This window comes from Ambystoma mexicanum, chromosome 9, assembly GCF_040938575.1.
Source record: "Ambystoma mexicanum isolate Mex_15411 chromosome 9, UKY_AmexF1_1, whole genome shotgun sequence".
NCBI lineage: Eukaryota > Metazoa > Chordata > Amphibia > Caudata > Ambystomatidae > Ambystoma > Ambystoma mexicanum.
Genome location: NC_090931.1, coordinates 388,618,012 through 388,637,871, shown reverse-complemented (window position 1 = coordinate 388,637,871; position 19,860 = coordinate 388,618,012). Strand labels below are relative to the sequence as shown.

The following is a 19,860-nucleotide window of genomic DNA, read 5'->3' as shown; positions in this document are numbered from 1 at the left end:
TTGGCTTCTCTGGTTTGATTCTGAAGGACCTCCTCTTCTGTAAGGTTAGGAATGCAATATCCTGGTAAACCAGAAGATTGTCCATCGTTCTTTAAGCTCTCAGGATATCCTCTTATACTCTGTATGTATGGAATTTAATTGATATCACTTGGCTGTGAGTTTGGGCCTTTGCAAAGAGGGCCAGACCTATGGATTCTGTCAAGGCTGATCCCATCCTTGGATATGTGTGCTAGGATTGCACTGAACATTGGTAGTGTTCAACCACGGAGTTCAGATCCCTCCAATCCCTCACTTACACTTCAAATTCTTAGGTTCTCCCGGCAATGCCTATTTTCGAAGTCCTCAATAGTTGAGATCAGCAAAGCTATGTTTTCTTTAGCACCCACAATCCCATCGTGCAGGTGAATCATATCTTCCAGTAGTAATTGCATGGTGGCCTCTTTGGCCTCAGTTCAATCACTGAAGTAAGTTATAACGAAGCAAGTGAATACCAAGCTTTCTGATGCCCGATGTCAACCTGAGATCTCACTAATGACATTCCGTATGTCCGCAGTTGCCGATTTTTCTGACTTTAGTGATTAAGTGCGCTCTCCTTCAGAGAATGAAGGCTTTCCCGGAGATCTTGCTTTGTTAGTGGGACAGGCAATGCTGTGGGAGGACTAATGGAGGGTTGAGGTGTGGGGGGGGGCTCTAGTGTAGTTTGTGGGCATGGGTAGATTGTCTTTTTCCATGTTGGCTGGAGCGGGTTATTAGCAACCCAGAAGGAGATAGTGCTTGCTTTCTTTGTGGCCTTCCTGAATGGTATTGGTATTAGGCTTTGATAGTAGTTGCAGACGCTGGGATGCCAGATGTGTTGAGGAGTTGGGGCACCTATCCCATCCAGTGCAGATCCAGGGGGGTGATGCCTAAACTGTGGTATTGTGAAGAGACCGCGGGTTCACTATTCACTGATGGTGCAATTAAAGTGCTCAACAGGCAATCTTGCTATAGATTTATAAATGGTGGGGTGGCCTGTTTTGCCATAATACATGCTTAGGTGGCACCTGTATGTGTACAGCAGAGTAAAAATCACTTGCTGTGTTTCTGTGACCCAGTCCGTGTTGTTTCCGGATATGCTCTTGGTAAGATTTGAGTAGGGTGCATGAGTCAATCCTGCTGGACCCAGTTTAGCCCTACTACTGTGATGGCCACTTCAGGAGAGATACCGAATGGGAGCCAGAAGCTGCAAGTGGGTGGCGGCCTAAAGACCATTCTCCACACGGGGCACTTCTAGCTCTGCGAAGGAGTCCTGGTCGGCAATCATTCAGACTCGTCCAATACCGCTGTAGCTCCAACCATGGAGGTCTGGTCCAATGGCAGCAGCCCAGAGCCGGTCCTCAGTTAGCTGCGATCGCGGGCAGCAGAATGGGAGGGACCAGGCGGGAGAAGCACAAACCCTGCTCCTGCTGAGCACCCAGTGCAAAGTCAGAGCTGTTGCGGCTGTCGCGGAAATGGAGATCAGACTGGCAAGTCCCTTGGGTGTGTCGCCTGCCGATCGTGTTCACTGATACCGGGCCACTTCTCCCCCATGGCTGTCACCATTTCAGGAGCTTACGTCTATGGGGCGGTGTTAGTATGGGTCTGTAGCCACCAATTTGTGGGATAGATTCCCTCCTTCCCTCATGGAAAACACACTATTCCTATGGTTCATGCAAGGTGCTATGCGTGCATCGATACTGGTTTGCCCTACTCATGTCCTTAATGCATACTTTTTTTGGCCACTACATCTGCCATTTTATAGAAAAAGGCTCTGATGTCCGATACTTGACTGAATTTTTCTTGCAATGTTTTTGAGATGTACGTTTGCTGTTCTCATTAGTTGTATTTGTGTCAACAATATTGCTGTCATTTAGCTATGGCATGACATTAATTGGAATATTTGAGGACGTACTTAAAATATAAGTAATGACCTTTACCTTAATGCCAGTAAGACTCAGATTCTCCTCATCGGCACACCTGCTCCCTCCTTTCCTGCCGCTCTCCGGCCGGCCTCTCTCGGCCCTCTTCCTGCTCCCACCAGCAAGACTAAAAGCCTCAGGGTCATCTTCGACTCCACACTCTCCTTCTCTCCTCACACCTGTCTCTTAAGAAGTCACACTACCAGCTGCACCTCCTCAGAGGTATTCTTCCTTTCCTGACCTTCCCTCAGAAGCTCACTGTCTCCAGAGCTCTGGTTCTCTCTAGGCTGGACTATTGCAACAGCCTCTTTCTAAATCTGCCTGCCTCTACTCCCCGCCCTTTGCAACTTATCCAAAACAGGACTGCGAGACTTGTCCTTGGCCTCAAGCCCAGGGATCGTATCTCCCAGGACTGAAATCTCTGCACTGGCTCCCAGTGGCTGCGAGAATTACGTTCAAAACCCTATGCATTGTCCACGAGGCCTTTCTGGGGCACAGGGCCTCAATACCTTCAACTCTCTCCCTAAATATCTTCCTTTTCGAACTCTTCGCTCATCCACCTCCAACTCCCTCAGGGTCAGTCGCTTCTCCAAGCAACGAATTGGTGGTAGATCTTTCTGCAGCTGGGGCCTCCCTCTGGAACAGCCTCCCTTAAACTTATGAGAGCCACCTCTGGTTCCGGAAACACCGCAAAACATTTCTCTTAGCCTCTGCTTTTTCTCCTCCTCTCCCCTGCTGACCACCTGGCTGCAACCCGACCTGCACTGGCTACCTGGACACCCTCTGATCTCGGGCCCAGGTCCCTTCCCAAACCAGTTGCATATCTGCACTGCCTTCCTGGCAACCCCCGCACTTGGGGACGGTTTTCTGGATCCCTACAGTCCCACTGCCAGCACTTGACACCGGATGTCTGCACTTAGCCTTGCCACCAGCTGGCCATACCTTAACTTATTATTTATTTATTCTATTATCCCTTGTACTGCACTGTCTCCTCCCCCTTGACCCGCACTTAGCCCTCCCCTTGCGCAAACTGAATTGAAACCTGGCCTAGTTGGATCGTTGTGACCAACAGAAAAACGATGGTCTGGATGGTTGCCCAGAGCTTTGCTTGTGGTTATGATTAATTCAGAACCTTACAGCCATCACTTTTCTATTTTGCTAAAGTCACCCTGAGTGGGACGGGTATGCCCAGACATGGGTCTCGAGTCTGCCGGCACTAGAGACCCAAGCTACTCACTGCTGAAACATGTTTGGGGATGCTTGTGGTCTTGTGCAGAAGGGATGTGACCTAGCAGTTTGGGCTGGACTGCCCCTTTTGGGGTAGGACCAAGCCTGATTTGCATATGGTTTTTCTCCTTCTGTAATGGCTTGGCAGGCTGAAAAACGATGGTCTGGAGGGTTGCCAAGAGCTTTGCCAGTAGTTATGATTAATTCAAAACCTTCCAGCCATCACCTTTGCTAGTAGGATCGTTGTCTGTCTTCCCTCTGTTCCCCCTCCCTTGCCTCGTCGCGCCTTGAAACACTTGTGTATAGGTGCGTTATAAATGCCAAATCATAACCATAAACGCCTAATGACTTTGTTACTGCTCATTTGCATTCGGTTTTGACCAGTTTTGCTCTTTAAATGGCAGTCCGTTTAATTTGATGTCGGCAACCCTCCATTTACACTTGCTTTATAGCAAGTGATAATGGACTTGGCAAGCAAAAAATGCTGTGTGCATGCTGACCATGTTTATATTTTATGTAGAACGTGAGTATTTCAAGTACTACTTCACTGAAGTACTACTTCACTGATAAAGGTGATATTGACAGAGCATCTAGGTTTCTCAGGTGCTCATTTGAGGGAGGATGAAAGGAGGTGGATTTTTGTTTTATTGCACTAGTTAGTTTCCTGCCATTTCCCTTCATTTCTTGCATCTGAAATTGTAGTATTGAATTGGTAGCTTATTAAACTAGGCAGGCAGTTATTCAGAAATGTGTCCTTAAGGTTATGTCTTCTTGAATATTAAGGGCATTTTGGTTTCTGAACAATGAGGGCTCCACTGGTTTTGTTTAGATTTATTTTTAAATGCATTTATTTGGATGTCGCGCAACAATACATTCATAAAAGCAACCATTTAAAAAAAAGTACTGCCTAGAACAGATTTAAACAAACACAATTCATTTCTTATCTCCAATTCAAATAGTTAATTCACAAGACTAAAAACGAATTAAACACCAATTAATTTCACATCATAAAAATCATGTCAATTTAATCCTTACCACATTCTTCTAAAAGTAGTTCACCAGTAAAAAAAAAAGATCTAAAATGATATTCCTTCACCTTGTCTAACTTCAAATATTAGTTTATCTTAACTTGCATCAACAGACCTAAGGAAATCCACAACTGCTTTCATGCCTGAGGTTACATGTCCTCCAAGGCACCTTCCAAAATTAATCCCGTCCACTAAATCCCCCAAAGGAGAAAAGTGACCGAAACGCGTCTGTCGAGAGAGTTGCAAAGAAGGACTTTCCACCTTGTTCTCAACTGCACAATATCTACATTTCCTCTGTTAGATCAATTAACTTATGCCTAAAAATAATTTCTTTTGTCCGGTTGTCCAATGGAACCTCAAATTCATTTCTGGCAAAGCGACTTTGATAAATGGATCGAAAAGGTGCTAAAACTCCCTGTTTCTTACAATCCAAACACAAATGTGACAAAAGGTAACTGCATCATTTCAATGGTATTCGGGTATCAATCCAATCCCATTTTCTTAGGCGTCTCTTCGTATGATGTTGTCTTAATTGCAGCTTACCCGATTAGAGCCTTGTAAAAATGCTCTCACAATCTTTCCCAAATTTAAAAGTGGCCTTTGCAATGCCCCCTTGTATAAAGGCATTCATAGCCATCAATATGTCCCCATAGAGAACAGCATTGTTTCGGTATAGATTCGGGTAATTCCACATTCCCTAGATCTATGGGATTGGATGCCCAATTCGTACCTGATGGCAACCGCCGGGAGCGAATTTGAAACCTTAAACCGCCTCTTCCAAATTAACGCCTCCAGGCCAAGGAGCAGGGTCAGAATGGAGTATTCATAAATTTATGTACCATAGAGTAGTTTGGGAATTATTCTAACCTTGGTAGAATGTCAGGGATTGAAGTGTTGAAAATGTAACGTACTTCACGTCCACCTTAATTTGATTTATTGAGCCTGCAGAAATGCCCCCTTATAGAACCCTTAGTGGGCTTCGCGTTTATATAAAATCCCAAGTAAACAAGAGAATCGACCGTCTCCAATTTTTTACCATCAGTCTATTAAGATGAAGGGATATGATTTCTTATTCTTGGGAATCCAATCACCTTGGTCTTGGATGTATTCATAACCAGGTTGCTTATCTGCGAGTATGACCAAAATGCATCAATTAATTTCAGCAGACCCTGTTGGGTCAGATTGTAAAATAGGAAATCGGCATAGCAGATCCACGTTAGACATTGATCATTCAACCTAGGTGATGCACATTTCTTCAATGCTTCTCTCCTATCTGATATACATCCCTATATAACTCCTGAGAAAATCTTGATTGGTCTTGTTGATTCCCACTTCAAGTTAAGTCTAACCCTTGTATTGGTTATTGTGTAGGACAACTAGGATTCTTAATAGCCCACCTGGAATGTTCGGCCGTCGGGTCTATACTTGCCACATAAGTAGCGTTAACTTCCCAGTGAGGGCTAGATTTTGAACTCTCAAAAGCGGCTCAATAGAATTTGTGCTATAGTTCTTCCGGGAGCCAGTCTTCTATTTAATGCAACCTACTAGAGTCGACCAGGCCTCCATGTGTTATCAGCAAGGTAGCAAAGACCTTGCTGTCAGCGTCTAGGACTGAAATAGGTCTATAATTTCTAGGGTCATTCTGATCACCCTTCTTAAAGATTGTGATCAAATGTGCAGTTTGCCAGCTAAAAAGTTGGCAGAAATATATGGTTAATGTTGTCCAGGTGGCAGGGTTGTCTTTCAAAATCATATTTACAAGCCTATTGCGTCCCGAGGGTCTGGATTTACTAATACCCTTTATAATGTCCAGCACTTAATCGAATTCCAGTACCAATTATCTCCCAATTTATCCATCAGTATAGAAGACAAATCTTCTAAATCCGAATTCTGCCCTAATCTTTCCTCATATTGGGTTACCCACTGTTTCCCTATTGGGTTCAATAGCAAATCTGCCTGGCTTCTCCCCAAATTAAGATGCCAGAAAGATGCATCGGATTTGCACAAGGATACCAGCATTAATTCTGCATCATTTTAAGGAAGTTACATTTTGTACCATCTAGTCCAATTACGGTTGACTTGTTTTTCCAGCTTAACCTAATTCACATGGATCAGAAGATCATGATATTTGCTCTTAATAGCCGTAACTTTTTCCTCAGCTCATTTTCTTTTTCCTACACCATAATGAAGATTGCCAAAGCGCATAGCGCAGGAAGTCTTGATTCTATTAAAGACACAGAGGCGAGCATTATGCTTATAACTCCTTTAATACTGCCAATCACAGCATTTCAAAACTTATAAATCAAACATTTTTGTAAACATTTTTTTTAATTTTTTTTTTTATAACTTTAGAAAAAATATGAAAACTTAAACTCGAGTAGTACTAGCCACTCGTTCTGTAACTTTCCTACAACTCCCAAGAGGCTCTAGGTGTTTAGCAGTCCTAGCCTCACTCTCCATCCAATAGGTGAGTCCCTGCAGGTATAATACAGTCCAAACTCCGGGTCCCTTCCTCTTTTTTGTGAAACTGTTAACTTCTTTGTCTTAGAGTCTCTCCTGAGCTGTTTGAAAATCCGCTGCTGTATTTGTCTGACTTTCACTCAATCCCTGGAGTTCTTCTGCTCTTCCCCTTAAAGAGAACGAGATCATTAGGGTGGGAATTCACTAAACTGTACAATATTGAATATAATATACACATAATTAGATAATTATTTCTTTACAACTCTTCATTTTACAGCGAAATTCCTCTTGGGTGGGATAATGCTTGCCTCTGTGTCTTTAATAGAATCAAGACTTCCTGCGCTATGCACTTTGGCAATCTTCATTCTATGACAAGATCGGAGGCGGGCATTATGCTTATTCAAAGCTTTGTACAATTGTTCTTGCCATATTTGCTACTGGCTTAAAAAAATAGAAGGTTCTGAAAACTGAGTCACTGGACCAGTCTGCTGCCTTCAGGATCTCCTGCAGTGGAAAACCGGCTGCAAAAGCTCCGGAAGCCATAGATCCTCTGGTTGAATGCGCTCCGAAGACAGAAATATCTATGCCTGCTAGCTCCATGATCTTTCACCCATCTCGCTATGGTAGCTGAAGTGATTGCTTTAAATGGTCTCTTGCGTGCAATAAGCAATTGTTACACTGAGGTTGAATACCTGCTGTTGCTACTGCCTAACATTTAATACATTTTGCTATGCATAGGTTATCGTTATCCTGGAAGTAGGGGTGAGAAATCACTTTGGCATTTGTTTTAGTACGCTGCGCAACGTTGAAAGCTACGCTTTCTGGATACAAAATCTTTCTGTCAATCTCTAGCGCTTTCACATCTGATACTCTTCGACATGAAACCAAACAGAGTAAGGTCGCCAGTTTACCTGAAAGTTGTCTACTTGATAATAACACATTCCTAGGCCATTGCTCAAAGTCGTAATACCTTGTTTACGTCCCATAGAACCGAATAACTAGGAAGAGGGGGTTTTGTGACCTTAATCCCTTTGAGCAGCCGGGAGACTGCTGGGTGCTCTCCAACCAGAACTCCTTCTACCAGCTCGTGTCCGGCTGAAATAGCAGACCTATATACTCCCACTGTTCTAAAGGCCTTCCCGCTCGTGGTTAGGAATGCAAAAAAAGGTATACATATTCTATAGGGGCCGAAATGGAAGAAACACCCCTCTCTCTGCACTACAACTTCCCAGGCTTGCCAAGCGGAATTATAGCTCCCGACTGTAGATGGGGCCCATGATACTTTAATGAGCTCTGTAGCTTCCTCTGAAAGGCCCGGCAAACACCATCTGCGCCTGAAATTCTGCAAGCTATCAGGGTCAGTTTTGTTCTGAATCAACGGGTGAGGATTGCCTTTGGGATCTACTAGCAAGTCTGGTCTGCTCGCAATCCTCTGAGGAAAATCCATAGAAAGTTCCAAGGGAACTGGAAACCATGGCTTGAGATCTCCACTCTGGTGTCACTAGGACTAATTCTGCTTTCTCCCTGCGTACCTTTGCTAGTGCCCTCGCCAGCATCGTGAAGGGGGGAAAAGGTGTAGTGAATGTGGACTCCAACTGTGGAGTAATGCATCTGTCCCTGCTGCTCCTGGGTCTAGCCTCCAACTGAATTACTTTGTCAGTTGGGTGTTTAGTCTTGAAGCAAAAGATCTATGTCGAACGGACCCCACTTCTGTAGTAACTTCTCGAATACGGATGCATGCAGCATCCAATCGCTTGAGTCTGTTGGATACCTGGAGTTCCAATCCGCAACTGAATTGCTCGCTCCCGGAAGGTATTCTGCCTTTACTGCTATCTCCCTTGACAAGCAATCGTGCCAGAAATGTTTGGCTAGCTCCGCTAACATTTTTGATCAAGTGCCTCCCAATTTGTTTTACTTTACTGCAGAGATGTTGTCCATCCTCAAAAGAATGCAAATTTCGCTCGATCCTTGGTGAAGGCCTGAACTGCAAAGGAACCCGCTAAGAGCTCTAGACAGTTTATGTGCAACTCTAGCTCCTCCTGTGACCATTTTCCCCCTGTCCATATGAGCCCTCATCTCGCTCCCCAGCCTGATCTGCTGGCGTCTGACTCTGACTATCTCTGGTGAGTCTCCGAATATGGCGCGGCCGTTCCAGGCTTCCATATTGCTGAGCCACCATTCGATTTCCGATCTGCTCTCCTGATCCAGAGGAACTTGGTGATGATATCTCCATCCCTCTTGTAGATATTTTATCTTGAGCCTCTGAAGAGCTTGATAATGTAGGGGTCCTGGAAATATCGCTTGAATTTATGCCACTAGCAGGCCAACTATCCTGGCTAGATTCCGAAGCGATATAACCGGTTTCTTCAGGGCTGATTTCAGGTCTTTTTATTGCTCTGATTTTGAAACTGGGCAGTTCTAACATAGCTTTCTCTGTGTCGATTATAAAGCTTAAAAATTCTATTCTTCTGCATGGAGTTAGGGCTGACTTTTCTGCGTTGAGAAGAAATCCTAGACTTTTGATCAGGGACACTGCTCGCTGTACCTGCTGATGCAGTCTGTCCTTGTCTTCTGCCATAAGCAGAATATCGTCCAGATATACTATCATTCTGAAACCCTCGTCTCGCAAAGCTGCCGCTATCGGCCTTATCAACTTGGTAAATATCCATGGGGCTGATGCTAGACCGAAAGGTAGGGTCTTGAATTGCCATATCTGACCTTTCCAGTTGAATTGTAGGAAATGACGATATTGCTGAGCAATGGGTATTGTTAGATAGGCGTCCTTCAGATCTAATCTAGCTAGCCAGTCCTCTTTCCTGAGTAGATCTGCTAGTAGATGGATTCCTTTCATCTTGAAGAGTCTGTAGATTACCCAACTGTTTAACTCTTAAGTTTATCACCGGTCGCACTTTTCCTTTCCGGTGCACCAAAAACATGTTGCTCAAGAAACCTAATGAATGAGGATGCGCTCTCTCTATCGCGTGCTTGTCTGCTAATGCTTGAATTTCTCTGTCTGATAGACTCTTCTCTTCTGAACAGTGCATGCTCGTCGGTAAAGCTATTTGCGAGGGCGCTCCCAGAAATTCTATCTGATAGGACTGAACTGTCTGAAGCACCCATGCGTCTGATGAAAGCTTGCGCCAATTGTCTATGCATAGCAAGGTCCTGCCCCCCACTGGTGGATACAACGCACTGCGCTCTCACCTGCGTTGGCATTCTGATGCCTGAAGAAGCCTCTGCCTCTTCGTCCCCTGAAGCTCCTTCCTCGGTTCGGGGAAAAATGTGTCTTGTTGGCGAGACTCCCAATATTGAGCTTGTGGTCCCTGTGTCCTTCTTTTTGTATTGAAGCTGGAAACACTTTTTTGATAGAGGCTTGAGCCTTTTCCAGAGCTGTGTACGTCCCCACAAATCTGCTCATTTCCTTTACGAAGGTGTCCCCGAAGAGTAGTCCTTGGGCACCCTCTCCTGCCTCACAAGAGGCTAGATCTCCTAGCTTTGCATCTATTTTGAGGAGCATTGATTTTCTCCGTTTTGCTGACATTGCTGAATTAGCATTACCAAGCAGGCATACCGCCCGTTGTGCCCATCCTGCTAGAGTAACTGGATCTATTTGCTGCTCCGTGTCCTTGGCCCTTTCGGCCAGGTCCATTATCTTTGCTATGGGACCTGTTAAGTCCAGTACTTTATCCTGGCAAGATCGCCACACTTGGTCCATGCCCTTCCGTAAGTCTTTGTTTGCTTTAGAGATGAATGAAAGCATCTTCGGGTCGAGATCCGGAGTCTCGGATACTTTTCCACTGAGCTCCGGTCTTGGGCACTCTGATCTTAGGCGAAACCATACTTCTTTTTCTAAAGGCTTTCTAATCTGTTGAGCCATGTACGTGGCAACTCTTGGGGATGGGGTCCACTCCGTGGAACGTGGATGTCTGATCGCTTCTGGTTCAAACATATCGGACATGTTGTCCTCGGGGGGGGCATCCTCCACAATGCTGGCTTTCTCCGTACCGGTTGTCTTGTCTGGTACGTTATCTATACCTAAACTCTCATCTTACTCCTCTTGGTCGGCCTCTTCTGATGATGAGATTGGTTCCCCCATATTATTCGCTCTTGGGGTCGGGTGTGGGAGGCTGGGAACAGCTGATTTGGACAGGAAAGCTTCCTTAAGTCTTAGGAAAGCATCAGCTGCCACCTGGGGCTTCTCTTATCCCCTTTTATAGAGCCCGGGTGGGGGGGGTATAGAAGAGTGCTTCCTCTTCCGGGCAACTTTACACCCCCTATTCGTCATATCAATTATGTTTGTGGAGGTCCCCTCACCTGGATCGTCCAGTAAGCCAGCTCTAGTGCCCAACAGGTTCTCGAGAACTTGTAGTCTCTCTTGAATGGGTTGTACCCCTTGTGCCACCACTTTAACAAGAAAATCCCCTAGAACTTTTTTAAAACTAAGAGATAGGTCCATCTCTTCTTCATGGAGCTCTGTATCTTGCTAGTCATATTCCTCCCAGTATTCTTCACCTCTGTCTGAGGCCATATCTCTTAATGGCTGTTGAATTGTACTTCCGAATTAGAAGTCTGTGCGCTTTACCTCTATTCTGCTAGGGTAAATGGGGAGGAAAGCCCTCCAACGTTCGTCTTTGCGCTTAATGGGAGAATAGAATCTTTTTTTTTTAACTATTGATCGCGGAATATATACTTTTTCCTTTCGCTTATCGCAGAAAAACCGCTTCAAAGCGAGGTTTCTGCTATGAGTAGAAATCCCTGGATCCCCGCGACTACTTATACACGTGACCGTTAGGCAAGAAACACTAATTTCACAATCGCGGATGCACGCGCATGCTCAAAGCAATGTTCGCCTGCCTCTACAGCCGTGTTCAGGCGTTTCTGACAGGACGAAAAAGAACGCCGGAATACTGAATCCTGAAAACCTAACCCAAATGCTAGCGATAACGCTGGCGGGTTCCCTGAATCTTGTGAAGTACTAAAGTAAAAATGGTAAAGGTACGCGTGCGTGCGTTTTATCCTACGCGCTTATCCAATAGAACGCGTTTGCAATAGTGATTTCATGACATGATTCTCTAAACAATTAAGACGCTTCTAACAGATGATGTTGTTTAACTCGTACACAACAGAAAAACGTTTTACTAGACTACTGTGAGTGAGAGGTACTTGGCTGTAGTGGCAGCAAAAAAGAAGAGGAAGGGACCCGGAGTTTGGACTGTATTATACCTGCAGGGACTCGCCTATTGGACGATGAGAGTGAGGCTAGGACTGCTAAACACCTAGAGCCTCTTGGGAGTTGTAGGAAAGTTACAGAACGAGTCGATAGTACTACTCGAGTTTGTTTTCATATTTTTTCTAAAGTTATAAAAAAAAAAACAAATAAAAAAAATGGTTTGATTTATAAGTTTTGAAATGTTGTGATTGGCAGTATTAAAGGAGTTATAAGCATAATGCTCGCCTCAGTCTTGTCATAGAATGTCAAACTCGTGACAATGTTCAATTGGGCCAGTTATTTAGATTTCGCCTTTATTAGGAAATCCCCCAAGAAGGGTGTCAAAGTGGTTTTAAATTAAATGTATACATCTTCCAGACCAAGGTAGTGGAGGCCAGTAGACTAGCCACTCTTATTAATAAGACTCTTTATGATGATTCCCTGTTAATCTGTTAACCCCTTGATTAACTATGATTGCAAGAATAATCTGACCTGTCCCCTTACCCAGAGGAATGTCAAGCTCCACTGCAATCATATCGTGGTCACTCCAGTCCACGAAATCAGTATGAAAACATGTGGAAAAGACCCTCATCAACCAACAAAGCTCAAAATGGACTGTCGCTGGCCACTTGCGCAGGTGATTTGACTCAGTAACTCACCCTGAGTCACGCTATACAAGCGATGGAATCTCATTCGGAATCTTTAAGGCCTAAGACTACTACCTTGTTCCCTTCCCACTTTGAAGCACTTCACTTGTGTATAAGCGCCTTACAGTTAAACTATTACAGTGAAGACCAAGAGAATCCAGACTTTCCAACCATCTCCTAGCCACCCATGTTTCACTTTTACTAGAGCGGTCTGCCCCACCGTTATTCCTCTAGCGCCACCCAAAACTATCCAGCCGTAGAAGACCAGCTGAATCTACATTCTACCACCTCAAAGATGGAATCCAATGTGCACGCTAGACTATGCCAGTAAATATTTAGCAATAAGATCTTTTTGTTTGTTTTTTTGTTACCCCACTGATTATTATGGACCACAAGCACACTTGTATTCCCTATACTCTGCTGGTCAACAACCACCCCTGCCTCTTATTAGTGTTGCCATGGCCCCTGAGGGTATACCCTTAGCACCCTTTTCTGCCGCTGAAAAACATTCACATTCCTATCCACAACCGGTGCCTCCATTAGCCAAAGTTCTTGAATAAAAATGGACATCGTTGTCAGTTTTCCTAGCATCGAGTTTGAGAATAGGGGAGTGACTGCAGCTTTTACAAAATAAGTTTGTTAGTTTACAAACTTCCTTACCAGTGCCTTGCTTGTGGGCATTCGTTAATCATACCCGATATCCGAGGCAAATTCATTCCTCTCACTAACTCTAGTTGTTCCTACCACCCCTTGATCTTGAACAGAACGAAAACCCTTATACTCAGCCCTATGTGGAGCTATCAATACAATAGCATACACTTCATTGCACCAGCCACTCTTCCCATAATATTCTGCCCAAATAGGTAATCGACAAATGGCATAGAGACGTTGATTCACTCGTTATAAGATCAGACTATTTTGGAAAAAGTTTACACCATTGCCACATCTGTTCTGTCACTATAAGGGAAGTCAACTCTTTGAAAATATCTTTTGTGGATATTTCCCTCAAACATGAAATCTCTGAAAGCAACCAAGATTCCAGAGCGATTCAGCACCTTAGGTCTATTTTCGTTTGATATACATTCTGCTTTAAGCTTCTAACCCGTCTATTGTTTACACAATGAGTTGGACTTTTTCTCTTTGTTTAGATCTATGGTGGTTGTATGTTACATTTTGGGTGTTGAATTTTGGCCCGGGTGAGGAAGGGGTACAAGCAGGCACATTGAAGTCTGGTTGCATTTTGGGGTAAAAGGACGGTGAATGGGTTGCTTGATGACCGGACACTAATAGCGATTGCAGGGAGGATGCCATGGATTAAGATGGGAGAATGTGTTGCTTGATCAGATCTAGTTGTATAGTGGCAAGGTGAAGTGGAAGACCACAATGCACAGTAATGCTTGCTTTAGACTCAAAACGCCATGGTTATGTTAATGGTGGCGGTTTATTAATTAATAAAGTTGCTTAGGCGTTGTCCACTCCTGGTCCTCTTTCGGACACATTACTTCATCATGGTTGCACAGTTTTCAGGTATAGATGTGGATGATCAAATAACCACTCTGGCACAGTTCGATCTGAGCTCCTTCTAATCAAAGTAATTTTTGGATCTGTTCTCTTACAGATGGGGCAGAGGATTCGGGTTGCTGGGTTCCATCTTTGGGCACGACAGTGTACTGAATCAGCCAAATGGTGTCTTCTGTCTTTTATTTTATATACTTCAAATGTTCCTTGGTAAGTACCCTGTCATCTTGGAGTCCAAATTAGAGCTTTATTTCTGTTTTATGTACACTTGCGTTACTAAAGTATGACTGGTTGAGACAAAATGCAAAATGGAATTTAATCTTCTGGAAGGTGTTTAAACCAACTTCGTATGACCCCAGAATACCATTCAGGACTAGGTATTCAAATTATGGGTGTCCTAAAAATATTTTCTCCACCTCTTCTGTGGCTGGCTGAATAGGGTGTTGGTTTTTTAGCTACAGGGTATTCAAGGGCAAAATGGCTCTGGAATACCAAGGTGCCACAAATGGGGATTACTATTTTTCGTTGGTGCTTGATTTTCATAAACTTCCCTCTTTGGTGGTTCAATTTGTCTTCCTCTATGAAATGCAGGGGATCAGGTTTCACTCACCACTAACCATTGGGTAGAGATAATTTACTCTTGGCTAGGAAGAAATGGTGTTTGTTTAGAATTGAGATGGTGAGTAAAATGGTATGGCTGGCTAGTGGCTTCACCTTGAAATGTTTACCCCTGCATGGCATCACACACGATTCTTTCTGTGAATGGTGCTAAAAGAATGTTTTTTTTTTTTTAAATGTGTCACATGTACAGTGATGCTACTACCCACTCAGAATGAAACAAAATAGCACTCCAATGGTATATGGTGGCTTTGTTGACACAATTTTTATGTGGTAATTTAGGTCAACGTAAATTTAGTTAGAGATAAAATCTATATTTTATAGACAAAAATGTCAAGTTGCAAGCAACTAGCCAGGCATAGTCACTCCGCCCACCACCCTCAATGCGCCACATACACACAGCACAACATTTCTTACTAGCCAAGAGTCCACTCTCACTAGCCAATGTCTAGGGGCGAGTGCACAGTTCAAGGCCTGGTATATATTTAGAAAGGTGTGCCAGCGGAGTATGCGCCAGATGGGGGGGGGGTGGGGGTGTCGAGTTGAAAATAAAACCACATAGAACTGTCTCAAATACGCCCTTTGAGGCTGTGAGATGCAGCATCTGGTCGTCTTTTAGGTTAGTCTTGGTGGCTTTGCTCCTTGCAGTTTGTGGGGGCTGAATCCTTAGATCTTGGTTTGCCAATTCAGGGCTGTGAGTTTGGGGTAATATATCAGCAATGCGCATATGGTTTAGCATGCACATGAAATAAGCACCTTATTTCGCCCCAACCCACCCCCCCCCCCAACCCATCTGCCCCCACATGCAGTGTTTAGCTGGCGTATGCTGCACATTCAGAGTGGTCATATTGCCAGAGTGTACAAAAGTGTGCTTTTGTAGTAATGCAGGTGACAGGAAATGGTGCATGCCTCTTCAGTAGTGTCCGCAATGATGTCGGTCACGTCCTGGCAAAAATCTCATGATAATTACAGAAACCTCATTTCCCACAGTACGAAGCTTACACGCTTCAGCCCTACGCATACAGCACTTGTTTTGAGGTCTCTGGTGCCTCGCCTCTGCTGTAGATCGTGACACCAATAATGTTGCTGCGCAGATTCAACGCTCCAACTCAAAGTATCAATTTACGGGATTCGTGCTTCTCTCATGGTCCGCTTTATGTGGCTTGCTCCGGAGTTAGAAATAGACCATGTGTTAACACTAGCACCTACAAGAAAGACTAGCAATATTGTCTAAAAAGCATTGCTTTAGTTAATTAAATAAACTTCAAAGTAGTACTGAGGAGGTAATTGCCGTGCGAAGCACAGGTACACCTGCTAGTCTTAGGATAAACATTTTGCCTCCAAAGTCAATGTCAACACATTTGTCCAATGTTTTAATCCGTGGTGGTGTTCCTCGGCACCAAGTGGGTTGGCGTTGCAAAATACCTCTGCGTTTCACACTCTATGCATGCTCAGAAGACTTTCTCTTCACCAAACCGTCTCTTCATGTAAAGATCAAGATTTTTATCAAAACTGAAACGCAGGCGCCACCTATTTCGACACATGTTGAAAAAAAGGCAACACACAAGTTCCTCCACTATCGGCGATGCCCTTAAAAGAAAGCGAGATGCACACATGCAGGATAAAGAGGGGTTCTTTCCTTCAAGTGGGTCAGGGGGATGGACCAAGGAAAAATGTGAGGTTGCTATGGTAGTAAGGGTGGCTCGCAAAATCAAACACACTTGTTACTACAATAAATGGAAACACTTTGGTCTGCTAACCCCATTCTATCTTATTGACTGCATGCCAAAAGATGTAACATATTTATCTGTTGGATTCAGCGTTCTTGTCAAACTCATTTTAGCAGCATATACCACCTCAAAGCCTACGTTTTCTTGGTTGCGGATGGCAATGGTGAAGGCCATCATAGAAGGCTTCAGAATTCATCCACCAGTGGCTGGAACAGTTCTGCTTGGGACCCAAAAGTAGTGTTGAATAGGCATATGCTCCCATCTTTTGAATGTAAATTAAATGGTTAAGCAAACATTTATTAACTCGAAGTTGCTTTTCAAGTCGCTACCCCTTCTATAAGAGTAAAACTGTAGGCTTCTTAGAAGAACCTCTTGTGACTATATACACAGACCTTGGTGTTGGGAGCACACCCACATTTGTCACCAAAATAATCCATTGATTTACCAGAGTTCTTCCAGAGACAAGGGAGTCTGTCAGAAAAGTTGTTACTCACTGGACAATTGGAGTGGTCATGTTCTATACGGATCGAACGAAATGCACAGGGAAAAAAAAATTTCTTTCTCATGTATCGTAGGGGACCCCCGTCAATGGATTGTGCGCTGCATCCAGGATTTTCTGGTGCTTACAACTTTGCTAACTTTTTCCCTACTAAAGTTCTTAAACTACAGTCTTCCCTAGCTTCCTCTTTAATCACTGTCTCTACTCTCATGCCCTTACACCAATCTGGTTTTCTTCCTATGCACTCCATTGAACCCGACCTGCTCCATGTTACTATTGCTCACTCTTATCTGCATGTCCTGCAAATCTTTATACTAGTCTCGTCTTACTGGACTCTCTGCTGCTTTCGATACAGTCGACCACTCTCATTGACACACTTGCCTCCTAGGGCTTCTCTAATTCAGTCCTAAAATGGTTCGCTTCATATCCGTCTACTCACACTTTTTCTCCATGTTTCCCGGGCTAGTAGTTCCTCCTTTCCATTTCAATTTGGTCTCCACCCACGCAAGGTTCTGTCATTGGCCCTTTTTCCTCTTTATGCTTTTCATGCCTCTATCCTAGCTAAATTCAGCTTTTCATTTCTATATTGATGGGCGTCAGATCTTTGTATCCTTGACTTTTCTGATAGTCCTCAGTATTCTCCCTCTGCCTACCTCCTTGAAATACAATAGTGGATGCTTTCTTCACCTTATCTCCTCCAACACTCATGTGTTTTTCTTTCCATCTTCGATTTCTCCTTTCCCCCTTACCTTGCCCACCAGCTCTAGTATTCTTCTCCCCTTCTCTTCATAACCTTTGAGTTCTCTTCGATCAATCTTTCCTTCTCCCATATTTCTGGTGCTTTTGTAAAATTAGTACAATTCTCTTTCAATGCTACCAAACCACTGCATTTATTTTTCCCTGTCTTTTCTATTCTGCATTTTCTTATTGGTCCTCCACCTAACCAATTTGCTCCCCCATATCAATTTGTGCCCCCTTTTGTGTCTCCTTGTTGCTCTATCTCTGCCTCACTTCGTTATTTATCTGGCTCCTCTTTGAAACTTCTAGCACGTCCTCATTGTCTTCAAATGTGCACATTGTCTTGCCCCTAATCTTTCCTCACGGTCTCTTTATGTCCACACAATCCCAATTTCTCTTTCCTGTGCCCAAATGACCCTCTCGCTTTTCGTTCATTCACCATGCTTGATCCTAAACTTGGGAATGTTCTCACTTGATTTTTTTTTTTTTTTTTTGTTCCTTCTCCTTAGATCGTTCAGGCTAGTTTAAAAACGTCCCTACTGTCGTCTTTGTTTTGTCATATATGCTCTTCAGTTTATTGTACCATTTCCGTTCTGTATTTATGAAGCGCTTTACACCAAAATGCTGATCTGTGTAAAATAACCTACACCTGCCGGCCTCCCTGCTGTTGAGGTAAGGGGGGTGATGATATACATTAATAACACTCAACATGGCAACAATCGGTCTGAGCGTAGGTTCCAATGGGCACTATGGGTGACGGACAGCACACTTAAAGTAATGATAGTTTGGCAGGCGCCCCTGTCAATACCTACTTTTGAGTCTGAAGCAAAAAAGGAATACTCCCCTTCTACCACTAGTTAGCGGAATGTGCATGCCATGTGATTCTCAAGATACGCAGTCCGTATTCCTGGTGCCTGTAAATAGTGCTCAGCAATAATAAAAACATTAAGGAACATTTGTCTGCTTTGGAGTACCTATTTATCTATAAAACACGTTTCTGAAAACTTAATGAAACTGGGAGAAGCTGTTAACCATTTACGATCTAATGCACTCCATTGACCTAGTCAAGGAGATGTTTGCAACCATCTCCCTTTTTTGCGTTTTTATTTGAGCCCATGTTTTCATTCAAACAGATTTCGTTCCACCACTTTCTTTGATCTATTTTGATGTCTGTCTTCAGTGATTTCCTCTGTAAGTATGATTTGCATGCGTCATGGTGGTGAGTAGAAGTGTTGATTAACAGCATCCCAATTGCCTGCACTGAACAGGAGAACCAGGTAGTCGCAACTGTCTTTCATATTGTGGAAGTGGCGTGGCTTTGCAGTTTAACATTACAAGTTTCCTTTTTTCTTCGGTTTACATATCTGCGCATGACTAATTTTAATTTCTCTTGTAGTTAATGCGTTTAACCAAGAATTCCGATCACCTTGGGGGCAGGGGGTCAAAAGCAACCTTTTACAGGATAATTCACCAAAAGGTCTCCAGGAATAACCCTGACCTACTTTGGAGAGGGACTAATTTATTCATACTAGTTTCTGCTAATGTCACCTTTACTCCTGACTTAGTGTTTTCTTTCCGGGAGGGAGTCATTTATTTTTGGTTTATTTTTCAGTCAAGTAGCCGCCTAAGTGGGAGTTGCAACCAGAATCGTCTTTATGAATCTTACCCATACAGTAGAAAGTTAAACACCACACCAAAGATTCTTAAGTACTTCTAACAAAATGCTTATGATGATAATCGAGGCCAGTAGGATTACCGATGTGGACGTAATTGAAGGCATATCGTTCAAATACATTTTTTTTCCATCTTTGTGATTAGAAATACAATGTGTGGGCCACTCTGCTCCTTTCTAAAATAGCTACTTATGATCCTAAAAACTCACTAACAAAACAAAAGGCTAATGCTGCCCTTAAATAAAGCCCAAACGCTTGGTATTCAAGTTACCATAGAGCTTAAACAATGCCCAACAAATCTTTGATTTATCTTAACTCCATGCTACGTCGCAGTGTAAAAATGCAGAAAAGAAAGCAATCTTGTGCATGTTAATCTTTTCTCATTTGCTAACCTACTGGTAATCACGTCTTATAGCTGCTGAGGTTTAATTTAATTTTTTGGCCAATAAGTAATTTTGTAAATTGGACATTTATTGCCTTGGAAAAAGAAAATTAAGCAAAAGGTGACCGGATTTCTGCACCCTGGTAAAGAAAAAACAATTGCACCATAAAGCTGTCTGTTTTGTTCCGATAACC

General features: G+C 43.5%; 1 protein-coding gene across 1 annotated transcript in view; it reads left to right on the top strand.

The window, feature by feature from the left end:
• The window catches only part of VKORC1L1 (vitamin K epoxide reductase complex subunit 1 like 1), a 165,090-nt gene that overhangs the window by 128,812 nt on the left and 16,418 nt on the right, over positions 1–19,860 (top strand). The window contains exon 2 of the mRNA XM_069614871.1: positions 14,127–14,236. Within this exon, the coding sequence (XP_069470972.1) occupies positions 14,127–14,236 (110 nt within the window). The remainder of the gene's footprint in view (positions 1–14,126; positions 14,237–19,860) is intronic.